The sequence below is a fragment of the Pongo abelii genome, chromosome 1 (genome assembly GCF_028885655.2).
Source record: "Pongo abelii isolate AG06213 chromosome 1, NHGRI_mPonAbe1-v2.0_pri, whole genome shotgun sequence".
NCBI lineage: Eukaryota > Metazoa > Chordata > Mammalia > Primates > Hominidae > Pongo > Pongo abelii.
The window spans coordinates 5699029-5722368 of record NC_071985.2 but is presented as its reverse complement, the minus strand read 5'-3'; the positions used below and the strand labels follow the sequence as shown (position 1 = coordinate 5722368).

The 23340-nt window shown below is 37.2% G+C and overlaps 1 protein-coding gene across 4 annotated transcripts in view; it reads left to right on the top strand.

The window, feature by feature from the left end:
• Window positions 1-23340, top strand: part of SDCCAG8 (SHH signaling and ciliogenesis regulator SDCCAG8) — a 265497-nt gene that overhangs the window by 137420 nt on the left and 104737 nt on the right. For all 4 annotated transcript variants that reach the window (XM_054550178.2, XM_054550173.2, XM_009247821.4 and 1 more), the window contains exon 14: window positions 21109-21236. In XM_054550178.2, coding sequence (XP_054406153.1) covers window positions 21109-21236 — 128 coding nt within the window. The remainder of the gene's footprint in view (window positions 1-21108; window positions 21237-23340) is intronic.

Below are 23340 nucleotides of genomic sequence, written 5' to 3'. Positions count from 1 at the left end.
AAAGAATGTGAGTGACATCAGCTCTTTGCCTTCACCTAGCAGTGCCCTTAGAAACGGCTTTACTCTTCGGTAGTGTAACCTGGCAACATTGCTTCAATGCCTCTTTTTCTTTTTTTTTTCTCCTGTAAAATTTGTGTTTCAGGTGTTAGTATCAAACTATCTAAATTTTTTCCTAGTTTTTCTGTTTGAAAGATAAGATAAGCAATGACGCATTAAGCAGGTAAATATTAACGGTGTTCTCTGAGTTCCTGAATTAGTCCATTTATAAAAGTAATGATTTCGTTTCCCGTTTCTTTTTCTTGAGTGTTTATGGAAAAGTGTATGTGTGTATCACATTTATGTGTCTGTATGTGACTGGAAGTGAGTTAAAACTGAGTGCTTTTCATTTATGTTCGTATCATACAAATTATCCAAAAGAAGGCTACTAGTGTGTTTTTGAAATGCAGTTTACTCAGAGTGAAGAGTTCCTTCACGGTGATTTAAGCAGCCTCTATTAAACTAGCATCTTGCAAATGCTTCTTTCTTTTATATAGCAAATCAGACCATGGAAGTGATCAAATTACCAGGATTCTTTCACCGCTATTCAGAAGCAGGGATCCAGGTGACCAAAGTACTGTCAAGCACAGATTACACTAAAGGAAAAATATCCAGAAAAGTAGTAAAAAACTTGCTGGGAAAACTTAAGCAATATTTTTGAAATTTCTTCCACGTGAAGAGAAATTATTTAGAAAGGATATTTTAGGAAGATAAAGAAGAAAACACCTCCTAGAATTCATATTTTGAGTATAAAATCCATATATTAAATTACATTATATATTACATGAGAATGATTTATATGACACTGGGTATTTTGAAGGTCAGCAATAAAATTGAAATTATAGCTAAGAAGCATGTCTCAGTACTTAGATTTTAACCTATCTTTTTGATTTTGTTTTTGTTTTTAATTTAGCCTCACAATTTTTAAAAATATGTCTGAAAAACTGCTTTGATAAAATCCTATTCATAAATTATAAATGTTTAATCAGTCAGAACTTTAAGATTTAAATTTTAAATTCAATGTTTTCTCCACTGCTTTTGTTAATGAAATTGACATTCAATTTTATATCAATAAAAAATATTTAATTTTTATTTTTTCTAAAAATTTAGAAAATTTTACAGACTTGATTGATTTTACTTAATACAAGCATCTGCCATAAGATTAAATCTTGGGATAATCCTTCAAAATATAAAAGCAGCCTTATGAATGAAGTGCCATTTAGGTTCACGTTTAAGTTCACATTTGTAACAGTGTTACTTTTTTGCCATATATTTTCTCCTAAAAAATGATCTTCCATTTTCTTATAAGAAATTTGAATTGAGTCATTGGTTTGCCCTCTTCCTAAAGAATATGATATCTAAAATACTAGTAAATAATTCAACATTGAGTGATTTCATGTCTGATTTATGAAGGGAGAGTAAATACTTGATAGCTATAGATGCCACAAAATAAATTCAATTGAGAGTATAATTTTCACCTAATTTCTATGAGTTTATTTTTTTCACAGAACTAGACTATTGATACAACTTACATTTCTTTGGATAGATTATGTGTTTGCCTGGCAGCATATATTTGAACATTATTGAAACAGAACTTTATTTTTTAAATGATGGAATTTATAATATACATGAATTGATTTGTATATTATGGGTTAAGTTTTTCAAAGCAGTAATGGAGCTGTGTGTTAATATATAGCTTATAATTGAAATGGTACATATTTGTACATTTTAAGCCTTTCAGTGTAAAATTTCTTAATTGGAATACTCTCTCCCTTGGCTAATTCATTAGTGAAAATATTTATTCCTCAAGTTAATGCTATATAGTATGATGCAATTTTTATATAGTGTAAACTTGTTTATGATATTTTGATTTCACTTTAAAACTTTTATTTTGCTTCTTAGACATATAGTTCATACTCAATATAATGAGAAGTGCAGACACACATGAAGAAAATACATATCAGCTGTCTGGTTTTACAAATGATCATTAAAACCCCATGTCTTACTACTTTGCCTCCAAATTATTGTCTTCCTGAACCCAAAAGGAATTTTCACAAGTACACTACACAACAGAACTTCATCTTCTGCTGCTTAGCAGTAGAGGATTTAAATCCATGCCGACAGTTCATTTGACAATGACCTTGAGGGGCTTTGCTTCTTGAAGAAGAAAGCAGAAGCTTGCGGTAAACAAAGTTCACTTCTGACAGATGGATTGAATGACAGAAAGGTTGCGAGTGCCAGAATAGCCCTGGCAGAGGAGGAAATGTTCAGTGGAATCCAACAGGAGAGGAGGTGTGAACAGGTGCAGGGTTGCTGACGGAAGGGGAACCAGATGGAAGGAGCCAGAGCCAGTTTATTTAAAGGAAAAGGCAGAAAACATTGAAAGGCTGTGCGATCAGTGGCTAAAAGTGTTCATAGAGGAAGGTAAAAATTCACAAAGCAAAACTGCACAGTGGGGTAGCTAACACTTAGCATAATGGTAGTAATTTGTGAGTTTAGTTTGGAAGTTGCAATTGAAATACATTCATCTTGGCTCTTGACACTGTCAAGTATAGATATTTGAAAGTTGTTTATTTTTTTCAAGTTTCTAAGCTTTTTAAAATCCATCCATTAATTTAATTTTTTCCAGCCAGAAGCTCCATTATGATAATACTAAAATTATGTCGTCAGCTAGGAAAAGAAAAAAATTTAAAGTGAAGGTTAACATTCCATTCAAATTTATCTTGTGATGCCTCAGTTTTGTTCACATATGGGAAGCAAATGCATGCACTGTTGGGTGACATCTGTAATATCTAAGAAATTTGCAATGTTAGAATAGATGCTGTTGGTTGCTTTTGTTGTTTTGGATTCTCTGTTCATTTTATGAAGTCCGGTTTGATTGTTTCAGTAGGAATAATGCTCTTTAAAATACACATTTGCCTGCCGCAATCTGCAGGTTAATTTCTGCTGCTGAGGTTGACCTGATTTTCGTTGACTTTCAGTGACCTGCCTTTGGGCAGACACCTGCAAACCTAAGTACAATTTACAAAAGGAACAGTATGCATACAGTGGAGCAAGAAATGAGGACTTTCTTGTTTTCTAAGACCTATTAAAATGTAACTTTCTCCACTGCAAACCAGAGATAGCCCTGCTAATGCTCTGTGTGGTCAATTCATACATACCACTTATGTGGGCCCTTGTCTACCACAGTTTTCCTTGAAAATTTTACTACATTACATTTCTGACAAAGAGACGCCAATAGAGGAGGAGCTATTAAGAAGCTATCACTGGGAAAAATGATGACAATGCACAATTATTTTGAGGTTTTAAAGATCTCGTAAATAATCCACAAAAGTTTCTGCACACTGCTCACAGAGATTAAACACACAAAGTAAATAAGTACTATATTGACATTGCTTGTCTCAGAACTGCCTGTATCAAATAGATTACATTTGATTAAGGCTGGATGTTTTGGGATGTTTTGAGTTTAGAGAGAATGTCTGTGATTCATGGCATGCTTTTGTCAGTAAATATAAAGAATTGAAATCAGATTAGCAGTTATAGAAGATGTTGATTTACTCCTGTGCTGTATATCAAGATCATCAATTTTGGTCTCTTTTTTAAATCTGGATGAGGCAGTATACAACTATATTTTGAAGGAAAAATGGTAAGTGATTTCTTCTAGTAAAAGGAAGTTGATGACCTGTATTTTAAAATCATCTGCAAAATGTACTTTTTTCTCCCACTTGTTAAGGAATTTTTATCTAATAACTTCTTATTAATCTAAAATTTTATATAAAATCGATTGGAGTATCCTTGCTTTGATTATAGGGTACTGATTTTGCCATCTCTTCCATCATAATTATCAAATTTATTTATATAATAATGCTACTAGCATGGTGCTGCTTTGTAAAATAATAACATAAAACTCGCCTAAACTATGGGGTTCAAACTGAAAGATAGTAAAAAGAAACTGCAACAATCAGTGTCATCGTTTGATAGTCATATCACAAATTAAATTGTAAACTTCTTATAGGTAGAACCAATAGCTTCCCAGAAATATGTAAATTTAGTTGTACCTAGTAAAGTGTCTTATCTGATATGAGTCTTTAATTTTTTTGAATGAAGGGATAACAAGTTGATTGCTGCTAAGCAGGTATTCAGTCAACGTTTATTGAGCACATGTTCTGTTCTAGCTACACCAGGCACTATGTAAATTTTCAAAATAAAGAGCCCATGATCCTTTTTCACAAGTATCCTACAACCTACCAGACAAGGTTTATGTAATTACATATACACATACGTGTGTGTGTAAAATCTAGAAAACAGTATATAAATTTGTGACTCATGATCATCTTAAATGAATTAATGAAACTCTCATCTAGCCCAACACTTATAATGTGTGAGAATGTTGAGAGAAGCTAAGTGATTTTCCTAATACCAACAGTAGTTGAGTGACAGCAAAAAGTAGAGTCTGAATTTCCTTTCTCTAAGTCTAGTGCTCTTCCTGCATCCCACGTTATACTTCTTTGTTCTCATTGATGATATGATTTGTCTGAGAAACCCCATTAAAATCCTTCAGTGCAAGTCTTTCACAGCCTGTTTTGGAAAGGAAAAAAAAATTATTTTTGGATTTTGGCACACGGTTACTGGTTCTTGAAACAAACAAAACACAAAGGTTCTTTAGCTTGCAAACAGTAATTACCAAGTTCACTTCTTAGAACTTTTTATTATTTATTTATTTATTTTTTTTGCTGGAGTCTCACTCTGTCGCCCAGGCTGGACTGTAGTGGCGTGATCTCAGCTTACTGCAACCTCTGCCTCCCGGCTTCAAGTGATTCTCCTGCCTCAGCCTCCCGAGTAGCCGGGATTACAGGCGTGCACCATCACACTCGGCTAATTTTTGTAATTTTAGTGGAGACGAGATTTTACCATATTGGCCAGACTGATCTCAAGCTCCTGACTGGGCTCAAGCAATCACCCGCCTCAGCCTCCCAAAGTGGTGGGATTGCAGGCGTGAGCCATGGCACCCAGCCCGTTTCTTGGAACTACTTCTGGGAGTGGTAGTAAAGATAACCTCCCGCATAAACACTGCTTACCCTGTAACAGGCACATTCACTTAATCCCCACATAACCCTGCCAGGTAGACTCTGCCATAAGCCCCATTTTACAGATAAGAAAACTGAGGTATTCAGAGGTTAGTACCTTGACCCAGGTCACAGCGCTACTAAGTGGTGGAGTAGGCACTTAAGCCTAGGCAGTTAGGCTCCTGACTACGATTTTATCCATTACACTCTATTGCCTCTGATGGTGGATGTTGTGAAAAATAACTTCTGTCACCAGCTCCTTTTGGAAAGTTGTATTCAACAGGCTAAATCAGGTTTCTTGACAGTAGGGCTTCTCAGCGTTTCTAATATGTTAGTACACACTGTGACTGTCTTAGAAAGGAATTTAGTTTTCAGTGTTTCCGAAATTTATATGACTTATGGAAGCTTTTCTATTAAATCTCCACACATCTTCCAGGAATCAGGTTTTTAGGAATACACTTGGGGAAAAACTGAACTAAACTAATTTGTAGTAGGACTGCTGAAAACTATCATCTGGGGATTATTCGTTATTGTATCTCATCAGTGCCTCTGCAACACCCTACTCCATCCCACCCTGCCCTGCAACTTCACTTTCATTAGAACACACACGGTTCATGGAAAGAGTAGATAGGTTGGTAACTTTCAATTTTCATTTAGTCATTTCTCTAAAATGGGGGTGTGGGGTGGGGAAGCATCTTTGACCAGACTTCAAGAGTAGCCGGACAGTTAGCTGTGCCAGAGTCACAGTCCAAGTTCTTCCATATCTTACTGTCCCAACTTTGCCTTTATGTGATAATTCTATTTATTTTAAATTATGTGTTTATTCTAGAAAACAAATTTGACAATTACATAACTAGATTGCCAGTCAGTTCATTGAAGTTAGACACCTTTTAAAGCCTGACTCTTTGAATGAGATGTCATAGAATAAGATGTTATTGTGGATGCTCTCCTGTATAAACGTTTTAGACAATCTCCTGCCAGGAATTATTGGCACAGATTTGAAGTATGGGCCCCTAAGTCAGACTGCACTAGATTTTATTTTCCTTCAACCCACGATATGGCAATATTCCTCCCTTTTATGTGTATTCTTTCCTCTGTTAGGAAGAAATAGAGCAACTCATGGGCAATAAGCTCTGGAAGTCGAGAAGTTTAGCACTCATAATGTGCTAATTTTTCTGTAAATACACTTCGAGGTGCCTATAATTTATAATTATGTCAAGCAGTTTCTACTGGTGAGGTTTTCTATAAATAACCATCTTGTAATGATAACGACTGGAATTGTGATTCTCATGAAGACTTACTATGTGTGCTCCTAGCTTTCCCACCCACCCCACTTTCCGGGTTCTCAAATTACATTTCCGTCAACAAATCAACTCCAGCAATTTTTATAAAAGTTTGAAACCATTCACTGGCTTATTTGTATTCCTCAAGGTGCAGAAAATGTTTGGGAATAAGCGAAAACTACAAAGGCAGCAGATTAAATCCCCAGGCAGTGGGATAGCTTACTAAACTGACTGACACATTGATTGACAAGCTAATATGACTGCAAGGTCCTCTCGATGAACTTTGAAACTAGTCGTTTCTTACTAGAAACAAGTAATGAATGATATGAGGATGATTACTAGAGATTGAGTAAAGAAATCCATGGGGAAACATTTCAGAGAATCTATTTGCCATTTAAAAATTATAGAAAGACTATCCAATGATGAAGATTTTCCAATTTTATTTACATTCACTTATTAGGAAGGAGTCTGCAACCCAGGTACATAAGTGAACATTTTTAAAATAATTTGCCAGCTTGGCTGTATGGATTAACTTTTTCATAATGCTTTGTAATTTAATTTTAAATTTGAATATGTTTTTTGGGAGTTGCCTCAAACCAAATCTGATTTACAGAAAAAAAAAAAGAAGAAGAGGATCATTTTGGTATACAGCTTCAGTTGTTCTTAGTGTTCTATCAGAATTCTTCTCCTTTGTTTCTCCTTTCAAATCATAGGTGAGTGGCTGGATTAAATGAGAAACTTATCAAGGTTAAAAAAGGTAATTTTAATAGTTTTTGAAAATTATGAGTTTTTATATCTTCATGAGGCACTTATGTTTAGTAGTTTTGGGCACCTGGTTATTTTTATTTGTGGAATCAGGATTTAAAATGCTGCTTTGCTATAGGGTGGTAGACAAAGGAGTGGCACTCAGACCAGTGCTGTCCAGTAGAAATACAGAGGGAGCCACAAAATGTAAACCACACATGTCATTTAAAATTTTCAAATAACCACATTTTAAAAAGTAAAAGGAGGCTGGGCGCGGTAGCTCACGTCTGCAATCCCAACACTTTAGGAGGCCGAGGCAGGCAGATCATTTGAGGTCAGGAGTTCGAAACCAGCCTGGCCAATGTGGGGAAACCTTGTCTCAACTAAAAATACAAAAAAATTAGCCAGGCATGATGGCGCACACCTGTAGTCACAGCTACTCAGCAGGCTGAGACAGGAGAATCGCTTGAACCTGGGAGGCGGAGGTTGCAGTGAGCTGGGCAACAAGCAAAACTCCGTCTCAATTTCAAAAAAAAAAAAAAAGCAAACGGAAACAGGTGAAATTAATTTAAATAACAACTTATTTAACCCAATGTATAGAAAATAGTATTATTTCAACATGTGATTTATATAACACATTATTAATGACATATTTTTAATTTTTTTCCTAAGTCTTCACACCCCTTTGTGTATTTTGCACTTACAGCATGTCTTGATCCAACCTAGCCATATTTCAAGTGCTTACTAACCCCACGTGGCCAGTGGCTGCCACTCCAGACGTCACAGCTCTAGATTTTTGTTACTCAGTTTACCAGCTTTCCCACAGTGCCCAGCAGAGATGCAGTTAGATTCCCATGAGCTTAAACCCTGAATTGTTTCTACAAAAATGGGAACCATTTTATTAAAACAAGAAAATCATGTCATCTTTTTCTTGAATTTTGGAGGCAGTAGCCAGGACTCATACTTATTAGTCTTTTTCTGAAGAATCGCCACTTTGAGGAGGAGGAGGAGGAAGAGAGAGGAAGCTACCATTTACTGGCCATTACTTGAAGAGCAGATGAATGATTAAATATACCAGCATCACATTATAATAAGTTCTTCTATATCTTACTGTCCCATCTTTGCCTTTATATGTTGAAGAGTTGTTGAAAATAAATTTGACAATTAAATAACTAGATGTCAATCTGTTAACTGGATTTAGACAATTTAGGAACCTTTCAAATGGTGATCTGGGCTGGACATTGCCGGTTGCCTTATGTGGAGCTTCTCACATAATCCTAATAATATCATTTTATTAATGAGAAAACAGAGGCTTAGATTGAGATGAGGTTCTGCCTTGACGTGACACAGCTAGCACATGGTGGAGCCGGGGCTGAAGCCCAGCCCTGTGTGTGCAATGCTGGGCAATGCTACCTCCCCCTGTGTAGCTTATGTCAGGAAATTGAGGAAAATTTTTATTCTTTCTTCAAGGCTGTCTTTGAGATAATTATATTGATTGTTTCAGTTTGAGTAGTCGTCTTCCAGGAAACAATAAGGATAACAATAATAATAATAAGTACTAATTAATATTTTTAACTTACTATATGTCACTGCTGTACTAACAGTATTTTATATGTAATATCCTCATAGTCCTATGAGGAGAGGTACTGTTATTAACCTTATTTTTCATTCAAGAAAACTGAGTCGTAGGTTATGTGGCTTACTTAGAGCAGGAGTTCCCAACCCGGGGCCACCTGAGCTCCACCTCCTGTCAGAGCAGCAGCATTAGATTCGCATCAGGGCGCTAACCCTATTGTAAACTGCACATGCCAGGGATCTAGGTTGTACACTCTTTATGAGAATCTAATGCTTGATGATCTGTCACTGTCTCCCATCACCCCCTGATGGAACTGTGTAGTTGCAGGAAAACAAGCTCAAGGCTCCCACTGTTTCTACATTATGGTAAGTGTTATAATTATTTCATTATATGTTACAGTGTAATAATAATAGAAATAAAGCGCCCAATAAATGGAATGCAGTTGAATCATCCCCACACCCCCCACCCTGGTCTGTGGAAAAATTGTTTTCCACGAAACCAGTCATTGGTGCCAAAAAGGCTGGGGACCACTGACTTAGGGCACACAGCTACTAAGTGGAGGAATTGCAGCTTTGATGCTAAGTCTAGCACACACCAAAGCCTGTTCTCTGAACTTCTGCCTCCTTGTGTACAGATGCCCTGCTGGCAGTGGAGCTTACATGCGAAGGGATAAAAGCTGGAAGTATCCTACTGTTTTTAGGGGTATTTTAGGATTTCAGTTGCTTATATTTATTTTCTCAGAACACAAAGTCCTCGGTTTGGATATAGTCAGGGCAGGCTACATTGTGGAAATTAGTTTGAAGATAGATTTAGAAGGCTGGAAGAAGCAGGTTTCCAGGAATGGAAAGGGCAGCTCTGTAGCTACAGGAATGGTGAGGATGAAGACTAAGAAATGGCTAGAGGAAGAGAAAGATCCAGCAGACACAGGTTATTGAAGCAGAGGAAATAATTAAAGATGTAGATAAGAATAGTTACAAGCAAGTATTACAAAGTCAAATAGAAATAATGTTAAATCATAAAATGACTGAAAGCCAAAATGTTTTGATGAAGAAATTGACTTAATTATTGTATCAAGAACAAGAATTTTCTTATTTAGAAGAATGAGAATAGTGGAGTAGGAATCAGAAAACTTGGGCTCAGGTCGGTTTTTTTCTTCTGTAAATGTAGTGCTTTTTACTTCCAGAATTGTGTGCAAAGATGGAGAGGTTACAGAGTTCTCAATCAAACTCTAAAAATGGACTACAGTGGTCTTGTTGCCAAGTCAAGGTTACTAGTCCATAGAATACAGCTGTAATTTCTGTATACATGCACATTGGATGTTTGACCAAAGGCACACCATCTCAGCAATAATGAAAATTCTACTATATTACAGAAGTTCCCCACTTACTCAAACTTAGACTTCTTTTCTTTTTTTTTTTTTTTTTACGTTTTGAGACGGAGTCTTACTCTGTCGCCCAGGCTGGAGTGCAGTGGCACGATCTTGGCTCACCACAACCTCCACCTCCCGGATTGAAGCAATTCTCCTGTCTCAGCCTCTTGAGTAACTGGGATTACAGGCACGCACACCATGCCCGGCTAATTTTTGTATTTTTAGTAGAGACGGGGTTTCACCATGTTGGCCAGGCTGGTCTGGAACTCCTGATCTCAGGTGATCTGCCCGCCTCGGCCTCCCAAAGTGTTGGGATTACAGGCGTGAGCCACCGCGCCTGTCCCAAGCTTAGACTTCTGGCTAGTTTGAAATATGGCTGTAAATTGAGGTATAAATTAAAACGCACTTTTAAGAAGCAAGTAACTATAACAAAGCCCTTGCACTTTTCTGTGCAGCATCTGTGGAACTATCCTAACACACTTTTAGGTGTTAAAAAGCAAAAAGGAAAAAAATTAAAAACAAAATAAAAAAACATGGCAGCAAATCACAGCAAACCAACCAATAAAAAATTATAAGAAGACCAGTATGCTTTTGGTTCTTTAGAATAACATCTGAGACCTTTCTTGCAATAAATATTGAATGCCTTCTGTTTCTAGCCACTCTATTAAGCACTTAAAGATCTGGCAATGAGCAACGATCTGTAGGCACTTACTAGCAGAAGGAATAGCAATAGTAAGTATGCCTACCTTGTTTTAAATTATGAACCTTAATTATTAAGGAGAGCTTATTGTATCTGGTATAGTTTGCTTAAGAAAGCAGAGACATAATTAACACATTTTAGACATATTTCTACTGCAAATGGTGAGAATTCTGTGGATCTAATACCTGGAAAATTCTCGTATGTGGAACATATTCTCAACATTCTAGATAAATGATGCATTACTCTGTCATACTTACGAGATAAAATATAATAAAAAATATATAAATTATAATTCTTACTATTATACATATTTCTGAATAAATTTTATAGCCACAAGGGAACCAACATGTTCCCCATTTAATACTATGTCCTAGAAATTAATTCCTAAAGCATTTTAATAATAGAATAGGAACTTTTCAATTAATTATGCTACAATTTGATAATAACGCATTTCCATTGACGTGTTATAGAAACGCCACTAGAATGCATATTGATCCTACTGATACCTGATTTGAAGTTACTCATCAGAGGGATTAGTTACTGGGAATTTGTAGATCAAGTGATATTTTTCAAAGAAGAAAGCCAAGAATGCATAAAAGTCATTAGTTTATACAGACAAATTGAAATGGAAACTATGAATTTTTGAAAATATGAAGATACAAAGGCAAAATCACGATCGAATTTATTTTAGGTAATAGCATATTTGGCCTTATTATTTAGGGTGATGAATTGGGCACAGGATGTTGTACAATAGGATACGGTAGTGCTTTACTATCTCACAGGATCTTTGCCCCATGCAATCACTTAATGCATCGGGCACCCTGAGCTATTGAAAACATTTGAAGACTGAAAATTAATGAAGTGTGCATTATCAAATGCGCTGAGGCTGTTCAGTCTCAGTATCTACCTATGGTATCTACCGTATCTAAAGAAACCATTACAGAAATTGCTCTTACTATTGCTGTAGTAATAAGTGCTTTCCCTGATTCTAATGTTGTCCCTTCCCCATCTGTTCCCCACACTGCAGCCAGAGTGATCTTTCTAAAGCACGAGTGTGATCACAACACTCCACTGCTTAAAACCCTACATTGGCTCCCTATTTCCCTCAGGACGAGGGCCTTAAAAATAGCTTCATGTTCTGGCTCCTGCCTACATCTCCAAGTCTCATCTTTCTTCAATAATCTCCCCTCCACCAACTGTGCACTGCTGCCCCACAACATATATCTTCCAGCATCCAGTCATGCCAAAACTGTTTGCCGTGTTCTCAGGGCACCTGGTTATCTCTCCACCCTGTGTCTTTGCACAAACTGTCCACTTCACTTGTAATAATCTTCTTTATATTCTTTGTATGGCAGATTACTACTCATATTTTAAGCTTATGATTTTTTTTAAGCTTCCTGAAATCCTTCCTCCCTGTCCCCAACTACTCCCCAATTCCTATCCTTTCCACCTGTATAATGGCAGGAATTTAGCCCTACTTTAATATTTACTATACCATGGGTTGTTTTTTTCCCCAAAACTCATTTATTTTGTTCACTAGACCATAGACTCTTTGAGGCCATGGTCTACATCTTGCACACTGATGCGTCCCCATACTTTTGTGCTTGGCACAAAGTAGTTGCTTAAGTATTTGTTGAATGGATGCGCAATCCACTGTTTGATTAAACAAACCCATCATGTGAGGCAGTGCCATGGAATGGAAAGAACACTGGACTTGGAGTGAGAAGACAGATTTGGATTCCAGCTTTGCTACTTACTAGCTGCATGGCTTTGAGAAAAATCTCTTAATTCCCGAGTTTGAGACACTTTATCTATCAAACAGGAATATGTGTTCCATCTCTCTGCCCCACAGAGATGTTATGAAGAATAGAGAGGTCGGTGCATTTGAATGTGCCTTTTAAAATAGAAAGTACAGACATGCAAAGGGTGATGCGATAGTAACTGGAGTTGATAGTAAGAGTCTGCGGTTTTGCTTAGTTATGTTTACAGCACTTGGAATTGTGTGTTCTTGTACATTTTGTATTTTAAAACCTTTATGGGAGTGCAGTGCTCCTTACACAAATACAAAGGGAAGAAGAGCCAGCAGTTGAGGCTCCTCAGTTTTAGTGCTGAAATAATAAACAGTGACAGGTCAACAGTAAAAAAAAAAAAAAAAAAAAAAGTAAATGGGAATTGTGCATATGTAATAGAAACAGGCAATAGCTAGTCTACTATACTGTCTTTTGCCTTGAAGGTAAGTTTTCAAATTATTTTGGAGATACTGTAAGAATATTTTTGGAGGGAAAATTATTTTTAGAGATGTTTCTGTTAAATATTTCCTTTCTTTTGTGTATATTCCCTTGAAAGAAGTTGACCTCCTTTCTGTTTCTGCTTTCTTCCCTAGAAGTGACTCATTCTCTGATCTGATAACTCATCTTTCAACATTGTGCTTGAAGTTCTGACATACTTTGCAGTGAAGAAAATAGAAGTAATTTACTCCAGGAAATATGCCATTAAGTCTTTTGCATACTTAAGGAAGTAGAGATTCCTTAATCTCATTCCTGTGTTTTCCTTTCTGCTTCTTCTCAGTAGTTCTACATTTGCTCAAATAAGAGAATATAGCCCCTGTTAGCTGTAAATAAGCATAGAATTTTGGGTTCTTCTCAAACGTGGAAGACATCATGCTGTCTACCAATTTTATTATTGTTTTTGTTTTGTTTTATTTTCAATAATAATAATAAATTCTTGCAAAAATAGAGATTATCTTATCACATTCTCTGACTGTAGTCAGTAGACAGGATGATACTTAGACCTGTGAGGATACTTAGTACTTTCCGTCTTTTAGTAGCTGATCATTCATTCATTCGTTTATTCATTCATCAAATGTTCATTGACCACACAACTGTATACCAGGCACTATTCCAGATTTTCGGGATAAATTAGTGAGCAAAACAAAGGTTCCTATTCTCCATGGATTTACGTTCCAGACTGATGCACATGTCTTATCTTTTCTAGAGTCTGTGCCCACTTGAGGCAGGAGATGTGTTTGTGGTACCTTTCAGTGTTTTTGCAAAGGTGAATATATGTCTTCGAGAAGGACACAACTAATTGATGGTGTCATTGTAGGAGAAAATAATCCAATAGCTTAGGGGACAACAGGGAAAAAAGAAGGAGAACTAGCTTGGGATTTGGCTGTCAAGATGGATAATATGGCTATTAAATGGCACACTCCCATGTAGATAATTGAAATAGACACTTGTTATCCTTTCAACCTTCTCTCATTTCTCTACATCCCTGATAAAAGAAGAGATTGAAGCACAGTGATTCACTGTGGACTTTGGAGTCAGATAGCCCTGGATTTCCTGGCTATAACCTTTAATAACTAAAGAACTTGGACATACTGTATAACCTCTCTAGGCCCCCATTTTCTTATCTATAAAGTGAAGATACTAAGAGAACCTACTTTATATGGTTGGTATGAGGATTAAATAAAAGAATGCATGTAAAGACCTTAGCTTATGTGTAAACATTAGTAATTAGTAGCTTCTTAAAATGATTAGTCCTTTAAGGTTGGATTTTCTTTTTGTTCTGCTTGAATGAAGAACCCCAGGATTAAAGGAAGAAAGTTATTAGTCTGTAGTCACACAGGTGATAAGGTGGTAGATGCCATACTCTGACCCTCTAGCTCTGTGAGTTTGGCTGTACTCTGTTGCCTCTCAAGGTGTCATCTTCCCAGAGCACAAAGAGAATAAACTCAAAAAGTACCTATACATTTGTTTAAAAAACAAGGCAAAACAAAACAAAACTGTAAGCAAATATTTAAATCTAGTTACTAGTAGATTTGCTTTCCATAGATTATTAATTTTGAAACTACTTTCTGTGTATTCCAAGTTTGAACAAACAAGTATGTCGAGAATAATAGAAACCAAGTTTCTTACTATTGAGGAAAAAATTACAATTATGGAAGAAAGGGAGACAAGGTTCTATGTATGTTGTTGGGTTGTAATTGGAAAGACCAGTATGAATGTGTATGCATATATTTATATAGGATACAGACAAATATTTATATTTATATTCACATTTATACACTTAAATGTATATTCATATCCAGACTTAGTCCACCAAGGTGACCTAGAAGCAATGATTTTGCAGTAGCAATGAGCACCACCTAGTGACAGATCCTGGTTTCTAAATACCATTCTCCATTAAAGGCACAAAAACAGCTGCTTGGTCAAATGCTGATTCCAAGACTGGTACAAGGACATTACAAGATAAGCCTGCGACATTTTGTGGAAATAGAAAGCCACATGAACAATACAGACATGTCACATAGGAACCACCTTGAAAGGGTTCCCCCTGGCCAAATCCAGGATAAATTGAGCATAAAAATAATAATCATAATGGATTATAACCCACTGAATAAGATATGAATCCATGACTCCATGCTGATATTAATGAATTAATAAATGAGAGAGAAGGGAAAGCTCTTTCTTATAATACAATGTTAACTAAAAAATAGAGAAAGAATGATGGAGTAAAAAAGTCATTTTTGGATGTAAAACTATTAGGTGAGAGCTCGATGAAGAATAGGATGTTTGCATAGTCTTGGCATCTCCCAACAAATTACCTCTTACTTACTAGGTTGGAGCAAAAGTATTGTGATTTTTGCCATTAAAAGTACTTTTGCGCCAACCTGATACAGCGAGGAAAAGAGTAACTTTACAGTAGAGAGGCCTGGGAGAGCTCAGCTAACTGCTGTTTTGCTGAGTCTGACTTGTACCAGCTCGTGAGAGCCAATTATGTGTATTTCTTCCCAACTTGGTATTCAGTGATGTCACTTTGGTAGCTTAAAATAGAGCATGGTGGAAGTGTCTACACTGAAAATTGGTGAATACTACCAAAGAGGGATTTCCTGTCCCCTGGAGGCCTGTCGTTAAAATCGTCTGGCACCCCAATGATGTTAATCAAGCTATCAAAGCTAATAGCACCAATATTGGGACAAATGTACATTTTCTGTCTAAACTCACATCAGTACCCAGCACCTCCCTGCCCCTTCTATCTGTATTCCTTAATGATTTTCAGCCAGTAAGCATGTTATAAATTCTCACAAGTTTTTTCATACCAATATGCTACTATCACAAAGCTCACAAAATTTTATCTTAGAAGGGAAACACCTTTTAGCCAAAAGAGTTGTATGTCTTACATTGGAACTTCAGACATCAGTAAAAATGTGAGTAGGAACATGGAAGGTGGGATTGGTGCCTCAACCCCACAACTACCAGGTCCTTGTTCCCAGACTTGAGCCTTTCATTTTTTCTGTCCCAGGCTCATTGTTGAGCTAAATTTAACATCATTAGAAAATGCACTTTAAAAAATCTGTTTAACAAATCATTTTTGCTCTGTGACATGAACATTTTTTAAATTGCAAGATTTAAAATAATAAATGATATGAAAAAGTTGAGTATCAAAAATATAAGCTTAATGCTTCAGTCCCGTTTCTAAAAAATGGGATGGTAAATATCATTGTGACCATTTTTAGAAAATGCAATCAACCAGAACTATAATTGGTAAAAAGGAATGACTATGCTTCCATGTATATGTAGTCTGTGTTTGAGGCCTAGCCAGTACTTGTTCACTCCTTTAATTCTGAATTTTTATGAAGAAAACATTGACATGGCCTACATATGCCTGGATTACAGGCGATGTGAATAACTTGGAGAATAAAGGTGGATGTTCCTATTCTAGACCATTTGCTCCTCTTTTAATTAATTAATTTATTTATTTATTTTTATTTTTTGAGACAGGGTCTCACTCTGTCACCCAGGCTGGAGTGCAGTGGTGCAGTTACAGCTCACTGTAGCCTCGACCTCCCTGGGCTCAAGTGATCCTTCTGTATCAGCTCCTTGAGTAGCTGGCACTACAGGCACACACCACCGCATTTGACTAACTTTTGTATATTTTTTTGTAGAGATGGATTGTACCAGGTTGCCCAGGCCGGTCTCGAACTCCTGGGCTCAAGTGATCCACCTGCCTTGGCTTCCCAAAGTGCTGGGATTACAGGTGTGAGCCACTGATTTGCTCCTTTTAAAAATCAGCTTTATTGGGGTAAATTTAAATATAATAAAATATCACCAATTTCTAACTGTGCAGGTAGATATGGTTTGACAAATATATAGAATTGTGGAAAGATCATAGTCATAACATAGAAGAACATTTATATCAACCCAAAACATGTCCTTGTGCCCTTTTGCTCCCTGGTACCCCTCTCCTACTTCCAAATCCTGGCAACATAGATCTACTTTCTGTCCCGTAGTGTTTACTTGTCTTGAATGGCCTGTGAATGACATCATAATACATGTCTTTGGTGTCTGGCTTTTTAAACTACGTGTACTGCTTTTGAGATTCAGCCAAGTGCTGTATGTAGCATTGTTCCTTTTTATTTCTACTCTTCCTAGCCATGGTTAGACTATACCACAGTTTATCCATTGAACAGTTGATGCACATTTAAGTTGTTTCCTGTTTTGAGCAATTGTGAATAAATCTTTCAGCCCCATAACTACCAAGAAATTCTTTTTTACTCAGTGTTTTGAGTGGGAATTAAAGCAAACCAATTGGAGAGACTAGCTTGACCATCCTTCACCAGGCTTTCACACCCAGCTGGATTTGACTCTCATTTTGTTATGCTTTGGTAAATTTTCCCCTTGTACCTTTCTTATGAAGTATTTTACCATCTACTTTGTGTTTGGCCATTTTGAACTCCCTGCTAGGGGCAAGGAGCATGTCTTATTTATCTTTATTTGACCCAGTGCCTAGCAGAGTGCCTTTCACATAAGAGAGTTCTGATAAATATTTAATGCATTGATTTACATTCTTCTCTAGTTGCTCCTTGAATGCCTACGTGCTTTTTATAATTTTTTCAATCCATTATTGTATTACCTCTAGAGCAGTGTGTCTGATCTTTTGGCTTGCCTGGGCCACACTGGAAGAAGAACTGTGGGCCACACATAAAAGACATTAACATTCATGATAGCTGATGAGCTAAAAAGGAAAAAACAAAAAGGCCCGTGCATAAATCTCATAATGTTTTAAGGAAGTTTATGAATTTGTGTTGGGCCACATTCAAAACCATCCAGGCTGCAAGCTGAGTAAGCTGTCCAACTGGTGGCCCAGGACAGCTTTGAATGCAGCCCGATACAAACCGGTAAACTTTCTTAAAACATTATGAGATTTTTTGTGTGTGATTTTCTTTTCTTTTCTTTTCCTTTTTTTCCCCCAGCTCATCAGCAGTCGTTAGTGTTAGTTTTAGTATATTTTATGTGTGGCCCAAGACGATTCTCCCAGTGTGACCCAGGGAAGCCAAAAGATGGCATACCCCTGCTCTAGAGTATTATAGGGTTCCCTAAATAAAAACATTTTAATCCTACCTCTGCCTTTAAATCATTAACTATGCACTCTATAAGCAGACTTCAAATTCTTTGTGACCCTTGGGGATTTTTTAGTAGGTTTTTTTTTTTTTCCAACTGTAAAGTGAGAGGGTTTGATGAAACACATTTGAGGTTCCCTTTTAGTTCTAACATTCTGGGAATTTATAAAAAGCCTACCAAGTCAGAACCTGCAAGAGAGGAGAGAAGGCAACATAGGAAAGTGGAAGGGGAAAGGAGGTTGGAAAGCAAGACTATGTCATGTTTCTAGGCAATGAAACGTAATGTGTAGTTTCCCAAATAAAGGGAAATTTGGGGAAGGATTCAAGAAATATCAGTTGACGTGTAACTCAACATTTGTTGGTAGAAGTCTTTTAAATTGTTTTATTTTATAAAAAGGACTTCAATTATGACAGTAGTTCTTTTCTATAGTCAATTTATTTTTTATTTTTATTTATTTATTTTGAGACAGAATCTCACTCTATCACCCAGGCTGGAGTTCAGTGGCACAATCTCGGCTCACTGCATCCTCCACCTTTCAGGTTCAAGTGATTCTGCTGCCTCAGCTTGCTGAGTAGCTGGGATTACAGGCATGCACCACCATGCCCAGCTAATTTTTGTATTTTTAGTAGAGATAGGGTTTTGCCTTGTTGGCCAGGCTGATCTCTAACTCCTGGCATTAAGTGATCTGCCCGCTTCAGCCTCCCAAAGTGCTGGGATTGCAGATGTGAGCCACCGTGCCTGGCCTGTAGTCAATTTAGAATATCGGTAGTTAGGCAGCTTATTCTAAAAATTGATGGTGAGATTGACAATCACTTTACACTGGGGAACCTTAAGTGCCAATTTGTGATGGGTAGTTTCAGTTGTGACTGTTATCTTGGTATAATTATTAATGGTGCCTCTTTCACTCTCAGATGGGTATTGGTGTTGGAGAATGCATTTATGTCAGCCAATTGTTAGGGGTTGCAGAGCCCCAGGTTTCTATCTCTGTCTCCTGTCCCAGCAGGGGGTCTGACTTGGGGATGGTTAGAGTCCACAGGGCTTTTTTTTTTTTTTAGCTGACTCCTTTAGCAGCACGGTCTCCAGCTGGCAGAGCCATTAGAACCATTCTCTTCCAAGCACCTTTTTCTAACATGTCTGAAAAGTTTTTGCCTCCTCTTGTAAGACTTAAGCAGATTCTCCAGCTACACATAAAGATAGCAGCCTTCCTTTCCCCTATGACAAGAGTATAACAACATCCAATCATGAAATATTCACTGCCCACTTCCTGTGTGCCAAGCACTGAGCTGGGCTGAGGGTATAGAGAGACAAAGACGACAAAGGAAGCAGACATGTAAAACAATAACTAAAGTGTGATCAATACTATCTTTGTACGAGGTACACAACATATATTGAGGTCATTGAGGGAAGAATAGTTAATTCAGGAGAGAGGAAGGAGAGGGGAAGAATTTTGAGCTAGGTCTGAAGGGGGCAGTCGTATGTATACATCTTACAGGGGGATTGAGTGGGCAGGTGGCGGGGCTTTCCAGGAAGAGGAAGAGACATGTGCAGTGATCCATGGCCAGAAAAGACATGGTGTGACTGGGGAGGCAAAGAGTAGCCTAGTCTGACTATCCATTTGTTGTATATACTAGTTTGGAACTGAGTGCGACGCAAGACCTTGGACCACATCCCGGGGGGAGGTGTTGTTATTAGAAGTACCAGACAGGACCTTATTTCACATTTAGCATGGACCCCCAATGATTCCATTTGAGTGAGGTGTGGGTGTATTTTCATTCCAGAATTTTACACTACAGCATTACCACATGCATTGACCAAGTTTAATACAGGCTTTCCTTATGTTGCTTTATAATTAGAAGCCAGTGAATTGAAGTTCCACAGCGGTACATAGACTAGTAGTGATAGCTTTATGGAATTGTTTATTTTTAGTTTGGCAAAGGCTAAGCAGTAAATATCTCAATTAGTAAACTAAAGCAGCATGGATGAGACATGCCCACAAGGAGATCAGGAGTTAGAAATAACTAAGTCAGTTAATTGAAGGAAACCCGCATACCACTTACCCATATTTAGAGTTTGAAGAACTATCCTAATGTGTGTGTGTGTGTGTGCGCACACATGTACATGCACACACACACACTGTCAGTATCCACAGTGCTGCCGGCATTGAGGTCCTTTGCATTCCCCAGGTTCTAATTGTTTAGGAAGTTTCTCTCTTTGGAGCCACCGTGCTTGGTTATTGACCCAGTGGGATAGGTCAGTGTCCTATCACAGTACGATGGGATGTTGTCTGACTACAGAAGCTTTTCATCCTGCAACTTCTTTCAACGTGACCCAAGAGGGATTTTATGATGAAGTGCTGGGGGAAGTTATTCATATTCATATTTGTGTTTATATTCCCATTATATGGCCTGATGTGTGAAGATATTTAGTGAAAACATGTGGCACTGCAGAATCAGTTACTTGCCTCTAGATAGAGGCTCCTGCATTATATTTAAGATTCCATTTTAAGTTTAGAATGAAAACAGAAGTGGTCTACAAAGCTTAATTTTAAGAATTTAAGTTTTGTTCCTAGAGTTCCAGTATCTCGGAAACATTGACCACCCAGAAGATGAAACATTCATTGGTAGTGTAAAACATTAAGAATGTTAGAGAAAAAAGGTTTGTGTTTTAAAGTTACAAAACACCATTATTTAGTTGTTATGATGTTTTGACACTGCACACTTTAGTCCATTTGGATTCATGGCACGTATTTAACATTGTGTGGAAGGTTGTTTGGATCTTCCCCCTAAAGTGGGAGAGGGTCAGTAGAAAGGTCCTTGTCTTTTTATGCTTAACAATTTACTATGTATCAGCTCTCTCTGGTCTATAGGGGACATGATGGGGGTTTGTGCATTTGCAGATTAAATTTCTGTATGTCTCCTCTCTGTTTTGCAGACAGGAAAAAGATAGCATTCAGCAGAGCTTTAGCAAGGAAGCAAAGGCCCAAGCCCTTCAGGCCCAGCAAAGAGAGCAGGAGCTGACACAGAAGATACAGCAAATGGAGGCCCAGCATGACAAAACTGGTAGGTGGTAGGGAAAGATTAGAGCCTGGGCACTCGCTCACAAGCCAGGCCCACGCCTTACTGTGAAATGACATCAGGAACACCTGTAACCTTTGGCTGGCCGAAGGGAGCAGATGCTAACTACACCGGAGATTCCGAATTACATATTAGTTAGCGTTTAAAAGAGAAAATGGAAAGTATTGCCCACTGTCTGTTGATTTCAGAGTGCTGCTCTCACATCTGTTGCACCATCTGGATTATGAGTTTATTTACCTGTGTTCAAGAAACGTAAAGCTGAGAGAGACCACAACAAAGTAGAAAAACAAAGGGCTTGTTTTTGGCTGGGTTTTCAGGCACACATGTTATATAAAGAAAATAGCATCAGAAGCTCTGCGGGAAATGCTCTGAGCTTACAGTTAGAGTCTCCTGAATAGCATTGAACAGTTCCCACAGTACACACATTATAGCTACTCTAAAAGCCTAATGAGTTTGCTTCAGCATCCAAACTGGAGAAAAGCTTTAGCCATTAATCGGTTCTTAATTCACTGTCGCAGCTGGATGTAATTCAGTGGCTCCAAATTGATATGTTCCTTTATTTAATCTTTGCAGCTTCGAACATTTTTAGCATTTGTATGATTTCCCCACCTCCCCCAACCCAATCTAGAGTGATGTTTAATCCTTTGCATTCTTCAAGTTCTCACAACTGCTGTTAAAATTCACTAATACAAGGCATTGACCACAGCTGGCAGCTTGGCTAAAAATTGCCATCTTTCATCACATTGGCACTATTCTGCAGACTGAGTTGGCCAGTAACTCTTTACCTTTAATTTGAAAGTAAAATGCACTTTGAAAATAGACAGTTTGATTTGTTCAGTCAGAGCATTATGTAGTTTCTTTCACTTTTGAGTTGTGTGTTCACAGACAGTGTTAGTCAAAACAAGACAGTGTCAGTCATTATAATTCCACACCACATACTCCACACTGATTGTACTATTAAAACAAAAGTTTAATTGATCCTGTCTCTTCCAGAAAAATGTTGCTTAATTTTAGTGCCTTGATTTATTTTGATTTGTATGCTATATGCTTTTTGCCAATCATTGGCTAAAATTGAAAAGAAATAAAGGCCTCTTAAAACTTATGCTTAGAGGTAATTTTCATATGATTTAATGTATTAATATATTGTATTTGATGACACAGTAAAAAATTATTTCTTATCCTGTGGGTGAAAAATTGCTAACAGGCAAGTCATTAAATAATCTATTTACTTATGAAGAGGCAAATGTCATATTGACTCACATAATTCCCTCTAGCACTTTCAGTAGAGATTTTCTTCCAACAGCATTTGGCCAGAAGAAACGAAAATTCACCAGGTTTAGTAGATGTTTTTCCTCTAAAAACAAAAAGAGGAAATTGTAGGATAAATTATTGTTTTTGCCCCCACTGCTAGCATGATCCTAGTGATCAGAGTCTTGGGCAGAATCTAAGCATTAGATTAGAGTGTATTTAACTGTTAAAACCACCTTAAGAACATTTCCTTTTGTCTTGTACACACATACACAAAATCACACTGTTTTCAATTTCTTTGACCACATCTCCATTGAAGCTCATGCTGTTGACAATGAAATTAAAATTGTGAAGAAAATACACATTTTTACCTTCATAATTAGAGAAGTGTATGCAAGACTGGGGGTGGTGGTGGTAGTAAACCATGTGTGCAAATATGAAACAAAGCATGGATTACAGTGTAGAAGAGAATTCCTCGATGATTTTAGTTTTGAGTTATCTGGTTGTGATAATTTTTGACACTCTGTTTATAGTAAAATTGTCAAAATAAAAATATAATATCTTGCATATTGCAAAGATATAAGCATCTATTCTTCCACTTGAGGTATTTGACACTTTATTAACATGTTAAAATGTTACACCAAGCTGGTATGATGAAAAATGTTTCTAGTGTATAATTATGTTGAAAATAAATGACTCCCAAGATTGAGTGTCTTTCCAGATGATAAGTCCTTTGACTTAGGACATTGAAGGTGATCTAGTGGCTTATTGGAAATGTGTAGGGGTCTAAGCACTTTACCACTCTGTGTATGGAAGCACTGCAGAGTGACAACCATAAACA